The 21,385-nt window shown below is 42.4% G+C and overlaps 1 protein-coding gene across 5 annotated transcripts in view; it reads right to left on the reverse strand.

Moving 5' to 3' along the window:
• LOC144271939 (neurabin-1-like) overlaps positions 1-18,422 on the reverse strand; it is an 83,238-nt gene extending 64,816 nt beyond the window's left edge. For 4 of the 5 annotated variants that reach the window (XR_013347460.1, XR_013347461.1, XM_077829606.1 and 1 more), the window contains exons 1-8: positions 18,301-18,422; positions 16,026-17,916; positions 7,360-7,492; positions 6,558-6,678; positions 4,890-4,994; positions 4,528-4,648; positions 3,806-3,952; positions 1,734-1,787 (exon numbers count right to left, since the gene is read on the reverse strand). Coding sequence is in view for 3 of the 5 variants with exons in the window: in XM_077829606.1 (XP_077685732.1) it covers positions 1,734-1,787; positions 3,806-3,952; positions 4,528-4,648; positions 4,890-4,994; positions 6,558-6,678; positions 7,360-7,492; positions 16,026-17,663 (2,319 nt within the window). In the remaining 2 variants the exon portion in view is untranslated. Of the gene's footprint in view, positions 1-1,733; positions 1,788-3,805; positions 3,953-4,527; positions 4,649-4,889; positions 4,995-6,557; positions 6,679-7,359; positions 7,493-9,877; positions 9,924-16,025; positions 17,917-18,300 lie in introns of those variants that run through there. The other variant, XM_077829607.1, reaches the window with a different exon arrangement.
• Positions 18,423-21,385: the final 2,963 nt, after the last annotated feature.

Raw genomic sequence — 21,385 nt, forward strand, 5'->3', positions numbered from 1 at the left:
TTTTTTGAACTGTTTAATTCCCAAAAGGAAAGCAAGTCATTCTGGAAAGTTGCTAGCAAACATGCAAGGAAAAAGGTATTGAATCAACCTCTAGCCCTAGGAGGTCAACAAAATATAGTACCCAAGAGCTTTTATCTAAAGCACCAGTTCTCAACCAGGAGTCCAGGGGCCACAAGCAGGTTTCAGAAGGTATGCCAAAATAAGCCAAAGAGCCAGGCCAGAGTTAGCCTCGCTGGGGCTCATGGCAGAAAGCCAAAGCCCAACCGCTTGAGGCCAAGGGCAATTGCCCTGCTTGCTACCCTCTAATGCCAGCCCTGTTTTTTAATCTACCATACATGCAAAAAGACCCTAGTAGTTGTGGCAAAGCTGGGACGTGGAGCTTTTATAGCATGTTGGGGGAGGGCCTCAGAGAGAAAAAAGTTGAGAACCCTTGATCTACAGAAGGTACAGACACTACTGCTCAATATGTTTTCCCCCTTCCCCTGCCTCAGTATTTTCCTACTCGTTATCAGATTCCCTAGCAAGGCACTAAGGCCCCGATCCTGCAAATAGGTCATCATGCGTGGAATCCCTACACTTCTCAAAGCCCAACAACACGAGGCCAACAGCAGGACTGGGACCTAGATTTATGTTTCTATTAAAGTTTCCTGTTTAATTTTAGTAGTAGCAGCATTTTAGCGTTCCATCGAACGTTTAAGCGAGAAGTATTGTCTTTTTGGTTTAAAAATAATTCTCCTCTTGATTTCCTTTCTGTCATGTTGGAATGTAAATTTAACAAGTTAATAAAGAAATGTTCTATAGTTCCAAATATGTGCATGCTTAGTAGTGTATCTCCACACATGGCCATGGCCCAGTTGTCTTGTTTTCTGTGGCGAGGCTGAAAGACATGCAGCATACACCATTGTCATGTGCACAGGATGCTGATGAATGCCCTTCTCACCACTAACTGGCTGATGAATGCCCTTCTGGAGACAGTAGTAAATGGCCAAAATTCACCAGAACTGGTTGTAACCTGGCTCACTGAGTAGAATGAGGTAGAGAGACGCTGGTGTACTTTCTCCACACCCTAAGACCGATATTTCTATACATAAGAAAAGGGCTGCTCGCAGCTCCCTGTCACCACCTCCTGTAACATGGAAAAGATGAGACAAAACTTCTCTTTCCCAGAGCAACCAGAAACTATAAGAATGCTGAGCTAGCCCTCAGCCCAAAAGAAGTTATGTGGTGTGCCCTCTCATCCAAGAAGTTTGTGTATTTGCATCAGGGCGGGAGGGGGGGGGAGAGGGGGGAATCTCCACACCAGTTCCCCTTCCTATAACTCTCCAAAATCTCCTTCCTACAAGTGACCACTGGCCCCAAGTGGAAAATACATCCACTGCTCTCTAATTTCTACACAAAGGCACCTAATTTTTATGAAACACCAATACTGAACTGAGGAAGCTTCTCTCCATTGAACTATTCAATTCAATAAATTCTACTTTAAACAATATTATTCAAGCATTTTATTCTACTATAGAATTTCTTCAATCTGTCACAGAATTCAGTATTTGTGTAACCCAGAATTTAGGTTTACGAATTTGTGTCAAGTGTGCCCAAAGTACATGGTGCCCTAGCCTTAAAATAGACATCTACTTCCCTTCATTTGGTTTCCAACTTTTTTGCCTCTAAACATTAATCCTAACATGAACAATGTGAACATTAAACATTGCAAAACTTTAAAAGAAGTAACTTACTCTCTCTTTTAGCTGGTTAACTTCAGCTGTTGTTACTGCATGCTTTAATTGTAGCTAGAATGAAATGTAATAGTTTTGTTAAGAAATATACAGAAAGATATTTGAAAGATTATTGCAAGTTTGTTACTAAATATTTAAGGCCTGATTCCCTTCTCACTTAAGCCAGTTTTACACTAGTGTAAATCTATTCACTTGCTCAATAAAGTTACTCATGATTTTCACTAACGTTAAAGAGGAGAACCAGGTTCTTATGTTTTTACAAAATTAAGCTCCCAGTTTAAGAACAAAAGGTTTATACGTCTTATGATGTGCATATTTGCTATAAAAAAAAATCAAATCATGACCACCTGTATTTGAAAAAACTCACAAATTAATTTATGGGAAATAGCTAAGAAAAGCAAGCAAACTAAAATCATGTTTGAAATGAAGTGAACATGCCAAAAATACTGAAAGTTAGTAATGCTTTGTAACGGGCAAATAGTAAACACAGTCAAGTGAAAAATACAGTAGTTCTGGGTCTTTTTATTTAAGTTCATAAAGAATATCATTATGAAGTATTTTTATATTAAGCCGTATGTTTAAGGAGCAAGACTTTGGTATCAAGAGACTTCAGTAGATTACAGGGGTACATAAAGGCTTCACTTAAGTCAAGTTTCAGAGTAGCAGCCGTGTTAGTCTGTATTCGTAAAAAGAAAAGGAGTACTAGTGGCACCTTAGAGACTAACCAATGTATTTGAGCATAAGCTTTCGTGAGCTACAGCTCACTTCATCGGATGCATTCAGTGGAAATTTCCACTGAATGCATCCGATGAAGTGAGCTGTAGCTCACGAAAGCTTATGCTCAAATACATTGGTTAGTCTCTAAGGTGCCACTAGTACTCCTTTTCTTTTCACTTAAGTCAAGTCATTTAAGTTATGTACATAAAGGCTTCATTTAAGTCATTGAAGGCAATTACAACAGTATGTCTTGAGAAATCTGCTATTAAGTATGCATACATAAGGGAAATAGCAAATTTGTTGAAGACAACCTCTCAGATCTTAAATCTTACCTTATACTTAGAAGAAACAGATGTCTAAGAGACACAGAATACCAAAAGTATGTTGAAACAAGTGAAATTATGAGTCTGAACACCTGATTTAGATTCATCATCAATAGAGAATGGATTTCCACCTAGAGATATTTCCCATCATATCCCCAAGTGTACAAAGTATTTATGCATGCATGTCCCATTATGGTCTACCAGATTCGCACCATGATTCCCAAACCTATAAAATTGGAAGTGGTCTTCAGTCTGGAATCCAAAATCCCTCAGTACCACCAAGAAAATCAGCTTCACAAAGACTCTAATGAGTCCAATCCTCATTAGAAAGAATCTGAGGCATGTAGGGAGAAGCATCCACCACTGTCACCATGGGGTGGCACAGCTCTTATGCAGGGCATATTTTTGCCCAAAAAGCAGTCTGCAAAAATCAACTTCACACATACTTGTTTACAAAACAGCATGTAAACCAGGCTATGGGAAAGGGCTATAGTTCAGATACCCTCAATTTTTGTTTAGTGTATGGGAATAATATTCCTAGCTTTGCCTCATATACCCTTTCAAGAACTCCACACTACACTGATGGGGTAGACAGAAAAATCAAGCCAAAGAAGACGGTTACTCCTATGTCTGGAATATGTGAATATATGTATTAGTTTGAGTTAAGTAGAAAAGTTGATACATTTATATGAGATTTATTTTTACTTTGATCAGCTGAAGCTGGGACCATGGTACACTGGGAAGGCAGAATAAACAAAGCCCTATAATTTCTGATAGTCAATGTCTTTTGATCCAATATTCTGGCAGCTTTTTTTTAAGCTTCTGAAAACATTTATTTTCAATTTTATGTACATCAATTTTGACAAAATCGCCAAATTTAAAAGGTCATTTGCAAGAGGCCTTTTTCGTCAGAGGAAGAAGAAGAATATGAGGAGACAGGACACAAAGGAGATTTATACCAACTTTAGAAGACCCAGATGCTCTTCAGTACACACATAAGATTTGTAAAAAACTTAGGCAATGTTATTGTACCTCTTTAAATTTAAGAAGAAACTGTGCTGAATCCATATCCAGTGGCAAATTCAGATCTTCATTTTCAGGAAGATAAAAGACTTCCACAGACTTTCCATGTAAATGTGACTCAAAAGCGTCTTCATCATCATCATCATAATCATCATCCTAACAAGATATAAAAACATTACTTTACTGAAGTAAAGGACAAACCTTTCTTTAATGGCAAAAATCTATTTTCTTAAACATACAGTCTTCAAATAACCCAAAATCACAATTACATCACTTCTGTTGACTAGCAATTGTCCTCTTTCCCTTGTTGGTTGAGCAACTTATACTTATAATGTACTGTTAAAGTAATCTGCAAACATTTTATATAAAAATTCCCCAAACAGAACGGGTAAGAAGGAAACAGCTATCCCAAATGACAGTTGATTTTTAAAATTAACTTCCTCTCTTCAGGTTCCCTTGAAGTTTTCTCCCAGAAGACTGTGTCCTGCTAAGATGGGATACCAACCTGAGGCCTGTTGGGAGTGTATTAAGTGGCATTATTATATGGAGTGATATTACAAAGTTTATACATTACTATTATCATTTTTAATCAAGTTGCACCTTTCCACCTTTATCCCTTAGTTGTCTGGTTCAAAAACACTTAGTCCATTTTTTGTAAAATATTTGCAAGTCATGGTTAAAAATACAGAATTGCTTTATATACTATATAGCTATTTTATTGGTAGTTATACCTGTTCTGTATCATCATGGGCATAGTGCTGCTCATATAGGCATCTCTCTTGCTCTAACGTCTCACTGATAAGACGAGCTACTTCACTCTGAGTCCCAGGTTTCTCTCTTCCAATTAGAAACCTATAAGAGAAAAAAACAAACAAATTAAAAGGTAGTACAGGGCAAGTGTATGTTTAATATATGGTAGCCTGTCACTTATCTTTGGTAACCACTTATGTTAAATTTATACAAAAACATTTTACACAATTTTCTGCTTCTTTCCCTTCATCTCTCTGTTAATGAACAATTTATTCCTAAGTATTTTTTAATTATAAAATATGTATACATATATATATATATATATATATAAAGAAACACATACCTCACACTGCCTTTGGTGTTTTTTAGCACAGTGGCTGCAAAAAGCTGAGTTACTCCTACTAAACTTATACCATCAACCTCAACAATCTGATCATTTACTTGGATTCTGCAAGACAAATCATTCAAAATTTAGCAATAAAGCTGACAAAAAGATTTTGGTTTAACAAATTATTTGCACAACATAAATTGAAATGATTAATTCTATGTGATAAATATCCCTTTAAATTCCGCAGTATTTAATTTGACAATTTGTTGAGCCCCAGCAGGTTAACAGCTAAAAAATTGATCTCTTGTCCCTTGACTCCTATGAAGTTAATCTATTTTAATTTGTTTTATATTTGCCTTGATATTTTCAGCAATTTACATTCTTACTGAAATTTTGGGTTGTCAACATTATTCTTGTGGGAATGTTTTGTACATGCATATACTGCAAGTGTTTTCATTGCCGCTGTAGGCAAACCTAACTTGTGCCTTGTAAAGGTGATAATTGCTTGTGGATCTGAGATATATAGTTATTTAAAAGCAGAAGAGAAAGTTGAAACAATCATATAGTCACATGAATTCATAAATAAAATATTCCTACCTCGGAAGAGATAACTGTATCACAAGCATATTAAATTATAGTCTTTTCAAGAAGTACCATACTACAAGTTTCTAGATCCATGCATTAGTTGGAAGGTGTCACCATGCAGGGGTGGGTAAGCCAAGAAAAATAAATGGCCACCTTTTTCCACAGGCATTGCCAGTAAAGTATGTGGCATAGGTGGAGAAATGCCCTGCAAATGCCCTTCCCTAAAGCCTACCACTATCTTGTTGAACAGAGAAATCTAGATTTAGTTTTGCTTATTTTGGAGTAGACTTCATAGGTATGTTTACTGATACCTTCACAGTTTAAGTCACATGACTTGAAAAAAGTCCTAAATTAAGTTAATCAAATATTAACTTTTGCAACATTAGACACAGGAATTAGCAAACTGGATCAAACCAATGGTCTATCTAGTCTATTATGCTCTGTCAGCCGTCTACAGCAGATGCCTAAAAAAGAAGGTGTAAGAAACCTTGTTTGAACAATCTCACCATAAGGGAAGGTTCTTCCTAATCAGATAATCAATGACTGGCCTATGCCTGAAACAATTTATTTCTCTTTCTCTTAGAGTAATTGTGTACAAGATGGAAGATAAAGGGTGAGATTTGCAGCTAATGTAAATCAGTCTAATGCCACTGAAGTCAAAACCACTCTGCTGATTTATACTAGCTAACAGGTATAACATGTTCAGAGTTTTGATATTTAACTTGATATGTCTACTAAGGCTTTTTCATGCTGAACTGACTACCAAAACGATGGAAGATCAAGAAATCGGAGATGTCAGATATTAAAATATTCTGTACTGTATTATGTACTTTGGGATTAGAATAATTTATAATAAGATTTGAGAAGTTAAATTAAATGAAAATTGCAGTTATATGATTAAATCTCATAATATTGAGAGCATAATACGTCAGTTTTTTGCATTCCAGGTTTCTATAATTCATATGCTGTACATCTAAAAAGAGAATTACTATATTACATTTTATATATATACTTTACTGAAGAGTCCTTGACTGTAAATCATTTTTGCAAAATCTGTTAGCTAGCAAAATAGTATGAGCAACTTGAATGAAAACTCACCGACCATCTCTTTGAGCAGCTCCACCTTCAGTTATTGTTTTTACAAAAATTCCCAGTTTTTCCAGTCCCTGATCTGCACCAACACCCATTCCAATAATACTAATGCCTAGGCCACTGTCACCTATGGGACTCAAAAATTCTAACATTAGCCACAATACATTTTAAAAGGTAGTTTTCATAAATTATTATAGTCACCAATGAAAACGCACATGTGCTATTCCTTGTCTTCATCTAACATGCTCACTGGCTTGCTGTGTCTCCCCCTTAGTAATATTTGCAACATAAAGATAATTCAGACTGGCTGTTTTCAGTAAGATTACAACCCAACAGACTAATACAAAATCAAACTTAATTAAAATGATCCAGAACAGCAAAAACTTTACATCTCCATTATGAAAGTCTCTGTGTGTTGTGGAAAGAGTTTAATATTACTATTCTATCTTGGCACCCGACTTAGGAGGCCCCCACACTGTAGTATCTGATAACTTCAGACTGAATTCTGAAGTTTTAGGGGTTTGAGCTACTAATGGTTCCCATTTTACGAAGACTTACGTACTTTATGCATTATGGGCCAGATCCTCAGGCTAGTGTAAATTGTCATACCTCAACTGGACTGTAACTGAGCTACAACAATTTACAATAAATACTGAATTCAGTGAAATTATTCTGATGTAAAGTAAAGCATGTGCATAAGTCTTTCAAGGATCAAGGCCTAAACATAATAGAAATACACCTTCAAATGGCTTCAGCCTATATAAGAAAAATCATTTTCACAAGCAATTATTTGACATTTAACTTGCACCTTTTTCAATTTCCACAGGAAACACTTCCATTTTTTCCACCCTCTTCTCTAGTTCATACTCTGCTGATGCTGCCACAGGGTCAACCTCTTCATTACGTCTATCATAATCTTCATTTGAGTAAGTACTGAAAACCTTAGAAAGATAAGAGATCTTATTTTAGTGCAGTTTTGACTCAAACATGAGTATCAAAAAGAAAGCCAACCTAACTATTTCACTGTCCTACACACTCAACTTACCTGAGCAATAATAAAGAGGTTGCAGGATTTCATTTTCAAATCACATATATAGGATAGGTTTCAGAGGGGATAATATTTAGAAGCGTCAAGCCAAATACTTCAGCACCTTTTTACTTGGACATGAAACAAATATGCACCAGAATTCACTGAGGCATACTTCTCTCCTCTTAGATAACTAGGGAACACTGTTACAGAGCCTTTATAAGATGACTATAAAAAAAAATAGAGCATAATCTGCCAATCACTTTGTGCTACGAACAGATGCAGTTGCAAGAGATCCAAACAGTCTCCCAGAAAAAGGAAATACCATGTTACATACATTACTATATTTAGTAATCACTGGAGCTGAATGTTTGTTAAAAATAAAGGAGTAATAATAAACACTAATGAATAACCAGGACTAAGATGGCAGACCAGAAAGGAGAAGAAATAAATACTATATTGACAGTGGTTTTTATTTACAATAAATGAAAACGTTCATGCTTAAATATATAGTTTTATGCTGGAAAAAAAAATCAAGGTATAAGGTTATGAGGAGGATAAGTCCCTGGCAGCAAGGGAGGCCACCCCGCTGCTGAAACAGTTCCTGCCCGGGGAGGGCTACCACACTCCTGGCTGGTGAGTGAGTAAGGCTACGACAGTGGAGCTGCAGAGGGCCCCCTGCATGGCTATGGGGCTGGTAACACACAATCCTTGCAGGCACAAGGTGTGGGGGAGGCTACGGTCTTGGTGAGGCAGAGCAGAGAACTCCAGCCAGGACCACCAAGAGGACAACAAGCCTCCAGCTGCAGCAGAGGCCACCCTGCTGCTGAATGGCTCCTGCCTGGGGATGGAGCCGTTCAGCAGCAGAGTGGCATCCCCTGTAGCTGAGGGCTCCTCCTCCAAATCCTGGTCTGGGGGTCTCTCCTCTGCTTGCCAAGAGCGCCGTCTTCTCCACACTTTGTGCCTGCAAGGATTGGGTGTTACCGGCCTCGCTCTCTCACTCCAGTGACAGAGGTTGCAGAGAGCTCCCTGCACAGGACTAGGGACACCCAATCGCTGCAGGCGCAAGGTGTGTTGGGGAAGCTGTTCTCATGGTTACGGATGGATTTTTTCATTGATTTCAGTGCGTCAGCTGAAATCAACGTTTACGAACATCTACTGACTTAAATCTAATCCTGACAAGCCTATACTGCATTGCCAAGTTCTAGCCACTTCTACGCCGATAGTCCAAAAGTAGATTACATCAATATTGGTCCAAAGACAAAAAAATAGTGACTTAAACTTGTTTTTCCTATGTGTTTGTTTCCACCAGTGTGGATTCTGGGATCCGTCTAGCTAGATCATCCAGGTAGGGAAAAAGGTACTAAAATGACTGGCCAGAAGCAGTAAAGAAGAACGGGATAGAAAAAGGAAAAATAAATCGTAGCAGGCTTGGCCTGAGGAGTGAGGAAGTAGTGAACTAGAACTAGTTGCTGATTCTCATCTTCTCTTTCTACCCTCTCATCAGCTGTTGTACAGTGCTCCCTGAGGCTCAGGAAGAATCAGTCAGTCAAAGTAAGTATCCTGTTCTTCCTTGGACTCCCACATCCCAGAAGGGAAGTTAACAAAGGAGCAACCAGAGATACTTGCTCCTCCCTTCCTGCAATTCAGAAGATGTCTAGCACAGGAGCTGATGGGCAGCAGGAAGGCTCAGGGAACTCCCAGCTCCATCAGTGCTACTTTGGGGATTACAGGGAAGGCAGTGTACCATAATTATATGGCTAGTTTAAATGGTTCCATTTTTTAATTCGGTCGTGGCTCAGGTAACTTTCAATTAATAATCAAATATAAGATTTTCTTCTTACCACAGCTTACTCTTGGAGGAATTCTGTGCCAAAAATTTAAAAAATCTGCAAATTTTATTTGTCAAAATAACACTTTATAATCATGCCCATTTCAATCATTTTGGGAATTTATTTCAAAATACCTATCAGCAACTATGTCTAACAGAAACAAAAACATTCCTCCAGGAGTAGAGTTAAGGAAACCACTAAGACAACCCAGTTCCTGTTTTTCTGCCCCCTACCCACCAGAGCCCAGCCATGGGGCATGCCCCCCCAACCCAGCCACTCGTATGTGCCCCTTATCTCCCATAGCCCAGACACCCACAACCCTTCTCCCCAGAGCCCAGCCACATGACACTCGCACGCACCCCCTTCCCCAGAGCCCAGCTGCAGGGAACCCCCCAGCCCAGACACTCGCACATGTCCCCTACTCCCCAGAGCCCAGCCGTGGGGCGCCCCCCAGTCCAGACACTCACACGCTTCCCCCTCCCGTCCAGCTGTGGGGCCTCCCCAGGCCAGACACTCGCACCCTCCCCTGCCACCTTCACGAGAGCCAGTGATCGACAAAGGGGAAACAGCCTGATGCTAGGTCCCGGACTTTCCTGTAAACTTGCTCCTTCCTTCAGGGTGTGCTGGGAACTACAGCTGCTGGGAACCCTCCAGCTCCCTTCCCCCCTGCCACCCACAGTCTCTTCTACTTGAGAGCTAAGCTCTGTGGGTCCAGTGCCCCCTGGTGACAGCCAGTGGCTCTGAAGCCCATTTGGGGAGGTGGGAGAGGAAAGGGAAGGAAATGCTGCACATAATATTAATTTCTGTGCAAATTCTGCATTGCGCAGTGGCGTAGAATTCCCCGAGGACTAACAGTTGCCCTGAAGAGCCAAAAGTGGCTTATGTGCCACAGATTAGACACTAATTCTCTAGAACAGCAGCCATAATAGCTAAGCAACTTACTGATCAGTTTTTCAAGAGCACAAACATTAACAAGAAGCATGTACATGAAGTATAAACATGTCTGTTTTTATCTAGTGTACACAAACCTCAGGGGAAACTCCAACCTTCAGTCTTCACTTCTATGCAACTGAAAAGCATTAATGGCTTTATACAGCCAAATTCAGAATATTTACAATTTCATAATGTTCAAGACATTATTAAAATGCAGTTATGATCAGAACCCTGGTTGTGTTTTGTAGGGCTGCAGTTAGAATGGACTCAACATGCTTTTTTTTGTTTTGCTTTGTTTTAAGAACAGCATGGCTTTTCATCATATAACCCTGCTTTAAGATGACAATTTGGTCATAGGACATATACACAGATGCAGAAGAAATCTTTCTAGTTCTTAAGCTTGAGAACTGCAATCCTATATTTTGGATGCCTTCTAAACCCAAATATCATCAATTGAAATACAGTAGCAGAGCCCCCTAACAATAATTGTTCTATGAATGTCAAGATGGTTAGTGAACCCAAAGCTTCCATATATGCATTTTTTAAGGAAACAAAGATGGAAAATTGCCATATTTCTCTATAATTGTCAGTGGTTGGAATGTTTACCCTTGAAGTTAAGTTATTTCAAATCCACCCAACAGAACCATAAGTGTTGCACAAGAGATTCCACAGTCTACAACAAACTCAAGTGGATTGAAAAAAATCATAAAGGGAAACAGACAAAAACCACGGTGGAAGCCACGGGCTACCCTTAGTTAAGATGACCTTCCCAAAATGGCCACCATCTGCCATCATTCTTAATGTGATTGAGGCCACAGGCTGACCTAGGCAGATACTGCCACAGCCTCCCATTTTCCCCAGCATGAATGAAGCCAAGCTGTCTACAGTGTTAGCCCCTGTGACAACAATCATAAAAACCTTACTGCTCAGCAATATTGTAAAGAAACAAAAATTCTTACAAGGATTCTCAGCTAAATGAAATTAGTTACAGATTACATGGAGTCTCAACATCACCTTTAGCTTCTTATTGTCTTGTCTTCCCTACTCTGAAGAAAATTTTACACTTGTCCAAGGGGTCTTGAAATATTAATTAATCCACCATAATACCTAGTTTTACAAGTATACCATCAAAGTTTGTTCCTTATGACATACAGCTACTTCTTTTTTTAGTCTCACCTCATTAAAGCAGCAGCATAATCTAGGTAAATACTTAATTTCCTCCCCACACTAAAAAAAATAAGTTTCCTTTCCCACATGGCTACTTTCATAATTTACACTTAAGTTACCTTTTTAATGTAGTTAAACCTTTGAATAAGCACATTAATCCTTAGGTTATGTCTACACTACAGTTTATGTTGGCAGAATTTGTGTCGCTCACATGTGTGAATAAACCACATAAGCAACACAATGATGCATCATGATGCATCTGAAGAAGTTTTTTTTAATCCACAAAAGCTTATGCCCAAATAAGTCTGTTAGTCTTTAAGGTGCCACCGGACTCCTTGTTGTTTTTATAAGAAACATAAGTTACCCCAACTTATGTCATTCTAGACAGTGCTATGTCAGTGGGACAGCATCTCCCGCTGACATAGCTTCTGCCGCTTGAAGAGTTGGTTTTCTTATGCCCACAGGAGAGCTCTCTCCCATCAGCACAGAGCGCCTTCACCAGATGCACCGCAGCTGAATCAATGCAGCTGTGCCGCTGCAGTGCTGTATGTGTAGACACACTCTAAGTTACCACACTGAAACATTGAGGAAAAGGCACTTTTAGGACTGATCAGATCAGTGCCACCTCCTAAGTACAAAACCCAGATTCCACGCCAACCCAATTCTTGACACTTCTACTTAAAATTGGCTTTTGCCCCACTATGTTATGCTCCTCTATGGCTGTTTCAATGGATGTACACCTTTTCCCGGACAAGGCAGCAAGCTCTCATCCCACCTACTGTCAGCAGCCACTGTAGCATTGACTCTGGGTTCAGCTTTGTGCCAAAAGTCCCAAGCATCTGATGAAAGCACATACTATCATCCACTGCTGCTTCCAGGGCTGAGGAAGAGAAAGCAGCAGGAAGAGACTGCTCATACCAAGGAGGATGACTGGGAAATACGGTTTGTGCTAGTAGGAAGCAAAGCAGAGAGACTCACTGCAGGTAAGCTTCCTCAGGTCAGCCCCTTCAACCAGCAACTCCAGCCCTCCTCCCTGGCACACTGCTTTAGTGGCTTTACCAAAATCCAGGATCAAGTCTAAGGTTGTCCAAAAGGATCATATGAGGAGGTACAAAGAGGACAGAAGTCAATGCATTTGTGAGAAGAATGGACATTCCACTGCCAAAAAATGAAACCTCTCAGGCTTCAAACAACAAATGCTGAAGTGTTGACACAGCAAGTGTCAGATTAAAGTATTTTTTTCCATCCTGTTAAGTTAAGATCCCACTGGAAGAGAAGGTCCTCTGATATGGTTAGGACCAAAACAGGATTTTAAAAAGTAGGTATGGAAACTTCTAAAATAAAAGAAAGCCTTACGTAAACAAACATACATTTTAATTGCAGTTTATCACATTCAGAAAAATGAATCCCATGCTGCAAAATAATTTAGATGTCTTCAATGTAACACAGGTTAGGTGATAAAATATATTCTGTATTAATTCACAGCTATTCATATAGTTCAAGAAAGTTAACCTAAATATTTTTAAGAAAAAGACTAAGTTAACTTAAGTTAGTATTCATAACTTTGAATACTCAATCCTGAATTTTGCTCACTTTTAGTCTGTTTCTAGATATAAACATTAAGAACTTTGATTATTAATAATTTTCTAAATCAATGATACCAAAAAAATGAGTATACCACCTATGAATTCTGCAACAATTAGATTTTATACATCTTTTAAGTTTAAAAATGCACTCATCACATAAGAACTGTAGTTTAGTTGTAAAAATAAAATTATATAAACTGACTAACTCAGAACACCAAGAGGAAAAAAACCAAAGGCCACACAAGAAACTCAAACTCACTCAAGTTATCCCTCAGAAAATACCACATCCTCCTTGTCAAACAAAGATGAAAGAATACTCTTAGCTACTGCTGTTATCTTTTGGAATCCTCAGTCTCTCCAGGATTGCAGCAGGACTCAGAACCGTGAACCCCTGAAAAGACATACAGACACTGCTTCCAAAGAGTCCTATAAGGGCTGCCCTTTACTACTACCACTTCCATCACCAGAATCTGTTTCCACCTCTCTACTGTCCAGGTTCAGTAGCTCCTATTCATATCCCAACTTGATCAAAAATAGGAAAAAAACCAAACATGTTATTCCATGCAGGTGCAATAAGGCAATGTAGAACTAAGTGTCATCATTATACTGGCATTGCAACTCAAACCATCTCATGATCTTCCTTAATAACTTCACAAATACTCTGAACAGGAGAGATAATAGAACAAACAGGTGGTATTCAACATCATCCGAAAAGCAGATGAGCAATCGCTCAATACTACCCACCTTCTGCGATGTCAGAGGAAAGTCAAGTCACTCACTCAATACCGTGTATCTCCACAGACATCAAAAAGCAGCAGGGCTTGAAAAATCCACTCACCTAGGGGAAAGATTCCTACTACCTGACAGCATCTGCAGAATCTATGCTTTTATTTAAAAACACCTCTAACCCTCCTGGCTGAGAAGATAATCCTCCAAGCTTAAATTCAGCGTAAACTAATGCAATGTTGGCTTCCTAAGTCCTCACACAGCTACAGTGCCTCTTCTGCTGCTCAGAATTTTGTTAGTTTCAGTGTTGAGCGCAGGGAACTGAACAGCACAGTGAAAAGTGATAAGAGTAAGATCAGTTTCATGCTAATGTTGTTTGAGAAACTCTGAACAACAGTACAGCCAGGCACTCAAGCTATTTCCCCTCCCCAAAAAAAGAGGCTGGGAAGCAGTAAAGCAGCAAAGACTACACCCTCCCCATCACTCCTCTCCCCACAACCACAAAGCAATAGGATGAGATTGTAGAACAGAGAGAGAATGTGTCTCCCTTCAAAACATCCAGAGTATGCATTTTGGAATGCTTCAAATTTATCAGATATCTACAAGCCAGAGGCTATGGAATAAGACTGAGGCTTTGGACGGGGGGAGGGGGGAACAGTAAAGCTATTCTCCTTGCAACCACCAGAAAGCTAAAAGAGGGGAAGAGCAGCAGACATGACATAGGGATGGCCACAGCTAAAAATAAGATATTGGAGGGAGACGGCCAGGGCTCACAGGTGGCACCAAATGTTCTCTCTCTCAGGTACTTGGCTGGCTGGTTCTTGCTCACATGCTCAAGGTCTAACTGATCACCATAGGTGGGGTCGGGAAGAAATTTTTCTCCAGGCTAGATTGGCAGTGACATTTTGATTTTTTGCCCTCCTCTGCAGCATATGGGTGTGCATTACTTGCCAGGATTTTCTGGGTGTACCACACTGCATCACTCCCCTGCCACTGCGATGGTCTCAGGCACTGGTGCACCTCAGCCCCTCCTATTCTCTGCCTTTGGCACATAATAGACTAGTCTCCTGTGAGTTGTAAAACCTTGATCTAATTTTGGCTATTGAGCTTAGGGTGTGGGTGCTGGGTGATACACAGGTCGTCGGACTAGATGATCTCGTGGTCCCTTCTGGCCTTAGTCACAGAGTGTATGAGAAACAATCAGTTCAATGCACTAACTTCAGATAATACTCCCTCTGTTTAATAATTAATGTTTAAATGCAAAACAGGTTTTGATAAAGGTATTTTTTTATATATCCAACACATTTAAGGTAGGTTTGTTTAACTAATGCATAATTTTAAAATGCTCTTTTTGTGCATTTTAATTGAATTCTAATTTCCATCCAAATACAACTTAACACAAATGACAAGTATAAAAAACAAAAATCATTTTTCCTTCACAGACAACACAGTTCGGTTCCAGAGTTTAACTAGGATCAAGCCAAGTACTAACTCTGTACCTGAACCATGCTACTGTCCTGCAATCTACTGCAGCAGAATAGGTTTGGCAACATGATTAGAACAGTTTTATCTAACAGGTTGATAGCATACACCCATGTCTTAGCCACGTTGGGAAATTATGCTGTAATTCCTATCATGGAGGACCCCATAGACTAGACCCTTTTTAGGTCCCACAGTTCAAAAGGAGGGAAAGCAAGCCCTAACAAGGTAAAAATCGTGACTATAACATAGATGAAATCCTTATCCCCTGAATAATATCATCTAATAGAGAAAAGTATGCTGAATAATCACCCACACCTCTTGCATTTAAAGTACAGCTGTAATAACTCAGGTGGAGAGGGGGTTGAAATCCTCAAGAATTTTGTAATGAACTGTTAGAGGTGAGCATAAGCTTTCGTGAGCTACAGCATAGCTCACGAAAGCTTATGCTCAAATAAATTTGTTCGTTTCCAAGGTGCCACAAGCACTCCTTTTCTTTCTGCGAATACAGACTAACACGGCTGCTACTCTGAAACCTGTTAGAAGTGGTAATTCTCGTTTACAACTCTATTCAATATTGCTTTATTTTGCAATTTAATCTAATACAATAAGAAATATAAACACCATTTTTAAAGTTCTGAAAGGCACATAATCAAAATGCACTTCCTGTATGGCTAAGAACATGTTTAGAAACAAAGCAAAACATCATTATGACATACTTTACCTTGATAGGGGCTGTTGAAAACTTGACTCTTCTGTCTGGCTCAGGATCTTCCTCTTCAGATAGCCCAGGAAACTCCTCATAATCACTGTCATAGGTATAGTCCTCTTCCCCCTCCAATGTTTCTTTACCTTCAGGGCCCTGGTTTTCAGACTCTGTATCCCTGTCATCATCAAAACCTGCATTCTCTATTCCAAAAGCACTGACAGAAAATGCAATGAACTTCTCTCTCTGATTTTCCACCATATGCTCCTCCTCTTCAATGTCTCCCTCCTGTTCTAGATTGTCCGGAACCTGTGTGATAAGAACTTCCTTCAGAGACACCCCCTCTCTTATTTCTTTCTGACTGGGCTCACTGCATACCGTAACCTCTTCCAGTCCTCCAAATGAATGATTGTTCTCTTCCCCAGTTTGGTGCCTGAGTGGTTGTTCCCCATGAAAGACACTATCTTTCCTCAAGGTATCTTCTTTATTCCCTGAGGTTTCTTTTTGCACCGCAACCAGTTCAGCCTGAACCATCTCTACCTGGGAGACCTGTTGGGGGGCACTGTCCGCTAACCTCTTTGCCTCCTTATCAGATGTGTTGTTCACATCAGGCTGGCCCCTCCCAGGAGCCACTTGCTCCCTTGTATGCACTTCTTCAGGTGACTTGCTCAGCTCATCCCTGCTGCTACTACTGAGACAAACGGGCTCTTTGGGGCATGGGCTCTCCTCTGTGCATCCTTGAACAGCAGCAGGTGACTCACAGCTATAGGGGAGCACATACCCTTGACTTGGGGCACTCTCACTTTTGTAAATTTCTTTGGATTCTTCAGTGTCACTGTCACCAAGAAAACTTTCCAGCCTCCTAGAAATTGGTCCTGCATTCAAGGAGGAGGATCTTGGGCCACAACTGAGATGCTGCTGCCTGTGCTCATCATTGCCTTGACTTTCAGCTCTTTCCAGGGCTAGATGAGGGATCACATCTATACTGAAATTGAAATTAAAATGATCCACCACACTGCTGCAGTCAGGAGAGGCTGAACCACGTCTCGTCTTATCTTCACTTCTTTCACATTTGCTGGGAGAATATCTGTCCACCGAGCTCCGCTGCTTTATGTTCCTCTCAAAAAGTTTCCTGGTCTCAGAAAACTTTTCTGCCAGGGCAGCTTTGTCCAGATCTCCCTCATCTTTGCTGCGGATGATTTTGTCACCCGTGGAAGACACAGGCAGTGGGTCCAGAGGGCTGCAGCAGGGGCTGGTATTAAGGAGGTTATTTTTTTGGACACTGTGGAAAGATGGGCTGCTGGGAGAAGTAACAAGATCGGTTGGTACTGCCCTGCTGATGATCTTGGCCTCAGTGGGGGAGCTACTTTCACACAGTGGTGTGGCAGAGGAGCCCCCCATCTGCAGGAACATGTTTTTGATCTTGTGTACTCTGTTGCCGTAGGTGGCAGCTCTGCCGCGGCTAAGTGGGTCATTTCCCCCTCCACTGGAGGTTGTGTTCAGCTTCTGTTGGGGGCCCACTTTGTTGGAAGCATTTTCAGGGATGTTTACCCCATCGAAGGAGCACTTGATGGCATGGAAATCAGATTTATAAGTATTTCTGTGTGGAGAAGCGCTTCTCAGAGTCCTTTCCCCTTTGCCTTCAGTTTTCATCATGGTCAGAAACAGAGACCCTCACTCTGGGCAAAGAATGTGGAGGAAAAATCCAGGGCACCAACAGCCTCTGCCACCCCCACACTGCCTAGATATGTTCCTGTTGTGGCTTGGAGAGGATGAGACTTGAAAAGCAGCCTCTAACTGAGTTATTCTTCCATGCTCGCATTGAAAAGAGTTACGGGAGAGAGATCAAGACATATCTGGATATATAAAATATTAAATCCACTGCTGATCATGGTATCCAGAAAGCCATCTGCAAAGAGAGAAAGAATAATTTAATTTACTTGGGACCTCACCAGTTCCCCAGGGCTTCAAATGGAATTTCCCACGCTGAGGAAGGGCAAGAAATAAGCCCACTGTGTCCCCTTTCCCTGCAAGGAAAGAGTAGATCAAGTTCTCTAAATGCTTGCCCTGCCCATGAACAACCTGAAGTGCAGGGCCAGACCTACGCTCAGTGTCACTCTCACTCCATGCCCTCCGGGGGTGCCACGGCCCACGCCCCCGCCCTCCATAGCCGGCACGGCACGGACTCGCCTCCCACGGGCCACACCATGTCCTACGGGGCGGCCAAAGCCAACCCGCCCCGGCGCTTGTCCCCCCCCACCCCGACTGCCGGGGGACACGCTGGCTAACCCACCCCGCTCCGCTCTGAGCAGCTGCGGCCAGCCTGGCCCCTCCCGTGCGCCGGCCCCGCGGCGGGGTGTCCCAGGGGCGCAGCGCTCCCGGACTCGCTCCCGCGGCGCCCTGCGGCGCAGCCGGCCCCGGCCGCCCCACGGGGCTCCGGGCGCCTCCGCGCTGCCCGGAAGGGAAAAACCACAAGTTTCGGCCCCGAGTTGGAGCGTCCCAGGAGAGCGAGTCCCCCGAGGAGGAGCCGCCGGGACTCGTGGGGCGGGAGCCGGGCTCACCACAGAGCCGACCCCTGCTTCCCAGCGCCTCACCCCAAACTTTCCAGCCCGCTGGCGGCGGGGGGGCTACCCGGCTCCCTCCCCTCAGCTCTCCCGGCCGCCCAGCGGCCGCACGCACAGCGCCGTCGTTACCCACCCCCAGGCAGCCGCAGCCCGAACTCCTTTCCCCACCCCCAAAGTACCGCCCGCCCCACTCACCGGCCGCATCACGCCCGTCCGACTCGGCCTGCCCGGCGCCCCGGTGTGTGGCGCCCGCGCGCTCTCACACAAAGGCTGGCGCGACGAGCACGAGCCTATTCCGCTCCATACTGGGGGGGGAGGAGGGGGTGGCGAGAGAAGCTCCTCCTCCGCTGGGATATACCACGCTGGGATAAGGGCTCGGTGGGGATGATACCATCTGGGGAAGGGTAGCGGAGCGCTCGTGTGTCTCGGTTCCCTCTGCTCCCGGCGGCTGAGACGAGCCTTCAGCCCTATGGATTATTCTCTCCGATCTATGGTTTCCCCTCCCAAAGTAGCCGATATAGGGCCCGCTCCTGGGAGCCAGCAGCTCCCATTTCCACCGAAGCCAATGGGCCCGCTTCTGAGAGGTGTTGATGAGCCTCAAGCTCCCGTTGAACCCAGCGGGCCAGGTGATCAGCGCGTCTCGGATTTGCCCCATGATTTCTGAACTGAAGCAAAAGCCATTTCAAAACGCTTAACTTTGAAAATAAAGTTTCCGGGCCCCCTCGCAAAAAGGTATCTTGGTACTTCTGCACTACGGCTGTTTTACGGAGTTGGAAGGGATGGTTGGGACCCTAAACGTTTTTTTGGGGGGGGATACAACAGGACGGAGCCCCAATCCTGCAAGCTGCTCCCTACAGACGCAGGTGTCTCCTTGCAGGATTGCAGGCATGGAGCCAAGAAAAATCATTTTTTAAACACAAAGTATGATGCTTTACCTAAAAAGAGTCAGTTTGCCTAAAAATAAACACAGTGCTGTCAGTTCTGGAGATGTTTGGGGGTTTTCTGAAAGTCCCAGCTCCCAAAGTTATGTGACAATCTTAACTTTCATTTTAAAAAAAAAAATCCAGCCGTCCTGGTTGCAGCAGGGAAAATGTTGAACAATGAATCAGAAAAGCAAAGAAAATGATTTTTTTTTAAATCTCACGATCTTTGAATATGAAGGGCTGACAAAATTGTAAACACCAAAAATTAGAAAAAGTAAGTATCAGAATCCAAATATTGTATAATTATCACTCAGGTAGGCCCCATTGACTTCAATAACTTAATAGAGTTGGATCAAGCCTATTCAGAGGAGAATGGAAGGAATGGAGTGAGACAGAGTGGAAGGAATGGAGTGGGAGGTTTAATTGGAAAATTCTTCTAGCCACCTTATGCACACAGTTAACTGAGAGCATAAAAACCAAAAATGGGCCATTTTGTGTTTGGAATAATATTGCAATATACATGGCTGGTAAGTGTACACCTGTTGCTGATTTCCTCAGAGTTAAATATGCTTTCTTCACTCTCTGGGCAAAATCATGGCTTGCTGTACATATCTAAGACTGCACATGGAAGTAAATGAGTTTAAAGCACCCTTTTACTCTTCCCTGCAGGCTATCTATATGTGGATTACAGTGTAGGAGGAGCTGCAATCTCTGAGGGACTGCTACTACTGTTAGCCCTAGTTTACACTAGGACTTTACGTCGAATTTAGCAGCATTAAATCGATGTAAACCTGCACCCGTCCACACAATGAAGCCCTTTATTTCGACTTAAAGGGCTCTTAAAATCGATTTCCTTACTACACCCCTCACAAGTGGATTAGCGCTTAAATTGGCCTTGCCGGCTCGAATTTGGGGTACTGTGGACACAATTCAACGGTATTGGCCTCCGGGAGCTATCCCAGAGTGCTCTATTGTGACCGCTCTGGACAGCACTCTCAACTCAGATGCACTGACCAGGTAGACAGGAAAAGAACTGCGAACTTTTGAATCTCATTTCCTGTTTGGCCAGCGTGGCAAGCTGCAGGTGACCATGCAGAGCTCATCAGCAGAGGTGACCATGATGGAGTCCCAGAATCGCAAAAGAGCTCCAGCATGGACCGAACAGGAGGTACGGGATCTGATCGCTGTATGGGGAGAGGAATCCGTGCTATCAGAACTACGTTCCAGTTTTCGAAATGCCAAAACCTTTGTCAAAATCTCCCAGGGCATGAAGGACAGAGGCCATAACAGGGACCCGAAGCAGTGCCGCGTGAAACTGAAGGAGCTGAGGCAAGCCTACCAGAAAACCAGAGAGGCGAACAGCCACTCCGGGTCAGAGCCCCAAACATGCCGCTTCTATGATGAGCTGCATGCCATTTTAAGGGGTTCAGCCACCACTACCCCAGCCGTGTTGTTTGACTCATTCAATGGAGATGGAGGCAATACGGAAGCAGGTTTTGGGGACGAAGAAGATGATGTTGATGATGAGGTCGTAGATAGCTCATAGCAAGCAAGCGGAGAAACCGGTTTTCCCGACAGCCAGGGACTGTTTCTCACCCTGGACCTGGAGCCAGTACCCCCCGAACCCACCCAAGGCTGCCTCCTGGACCCAGCAGGCGGAGAAGCGACCTCCGGTGAGTGTACCTTTTAAAATACTGTACATGGTTTAAAAGCAAGCATGTGAAAGGATTACTTTGCCCTGGCATTCGCGGCTCTCCTGGATGTACTCCCAAAGCCTTTGCAAAAGGTTTCTGGGGAGGGCAGCCTTATTGTGTCCTTCATGGTAGGACGCTTTACCACTCCAGGCCAGTAACACATACTCGGGAATCATTGTACAACAAAGCATTGCAGT

Source organism: Eretmochelys imbricata, chromosome 11 (assembly GCF_965152235.1).
Source record: "Eretmochelys imbricata isolate rEreImb1 chromosome 11, rEreImb1.hap1, whole genome shotgun sequence".
Classification (NCBI taxonomy): Eukaryota; Metazoa; Chordata; order Testudines; family Cheloniidae; genus Eretmochelys; species Eretmochelys imbricata.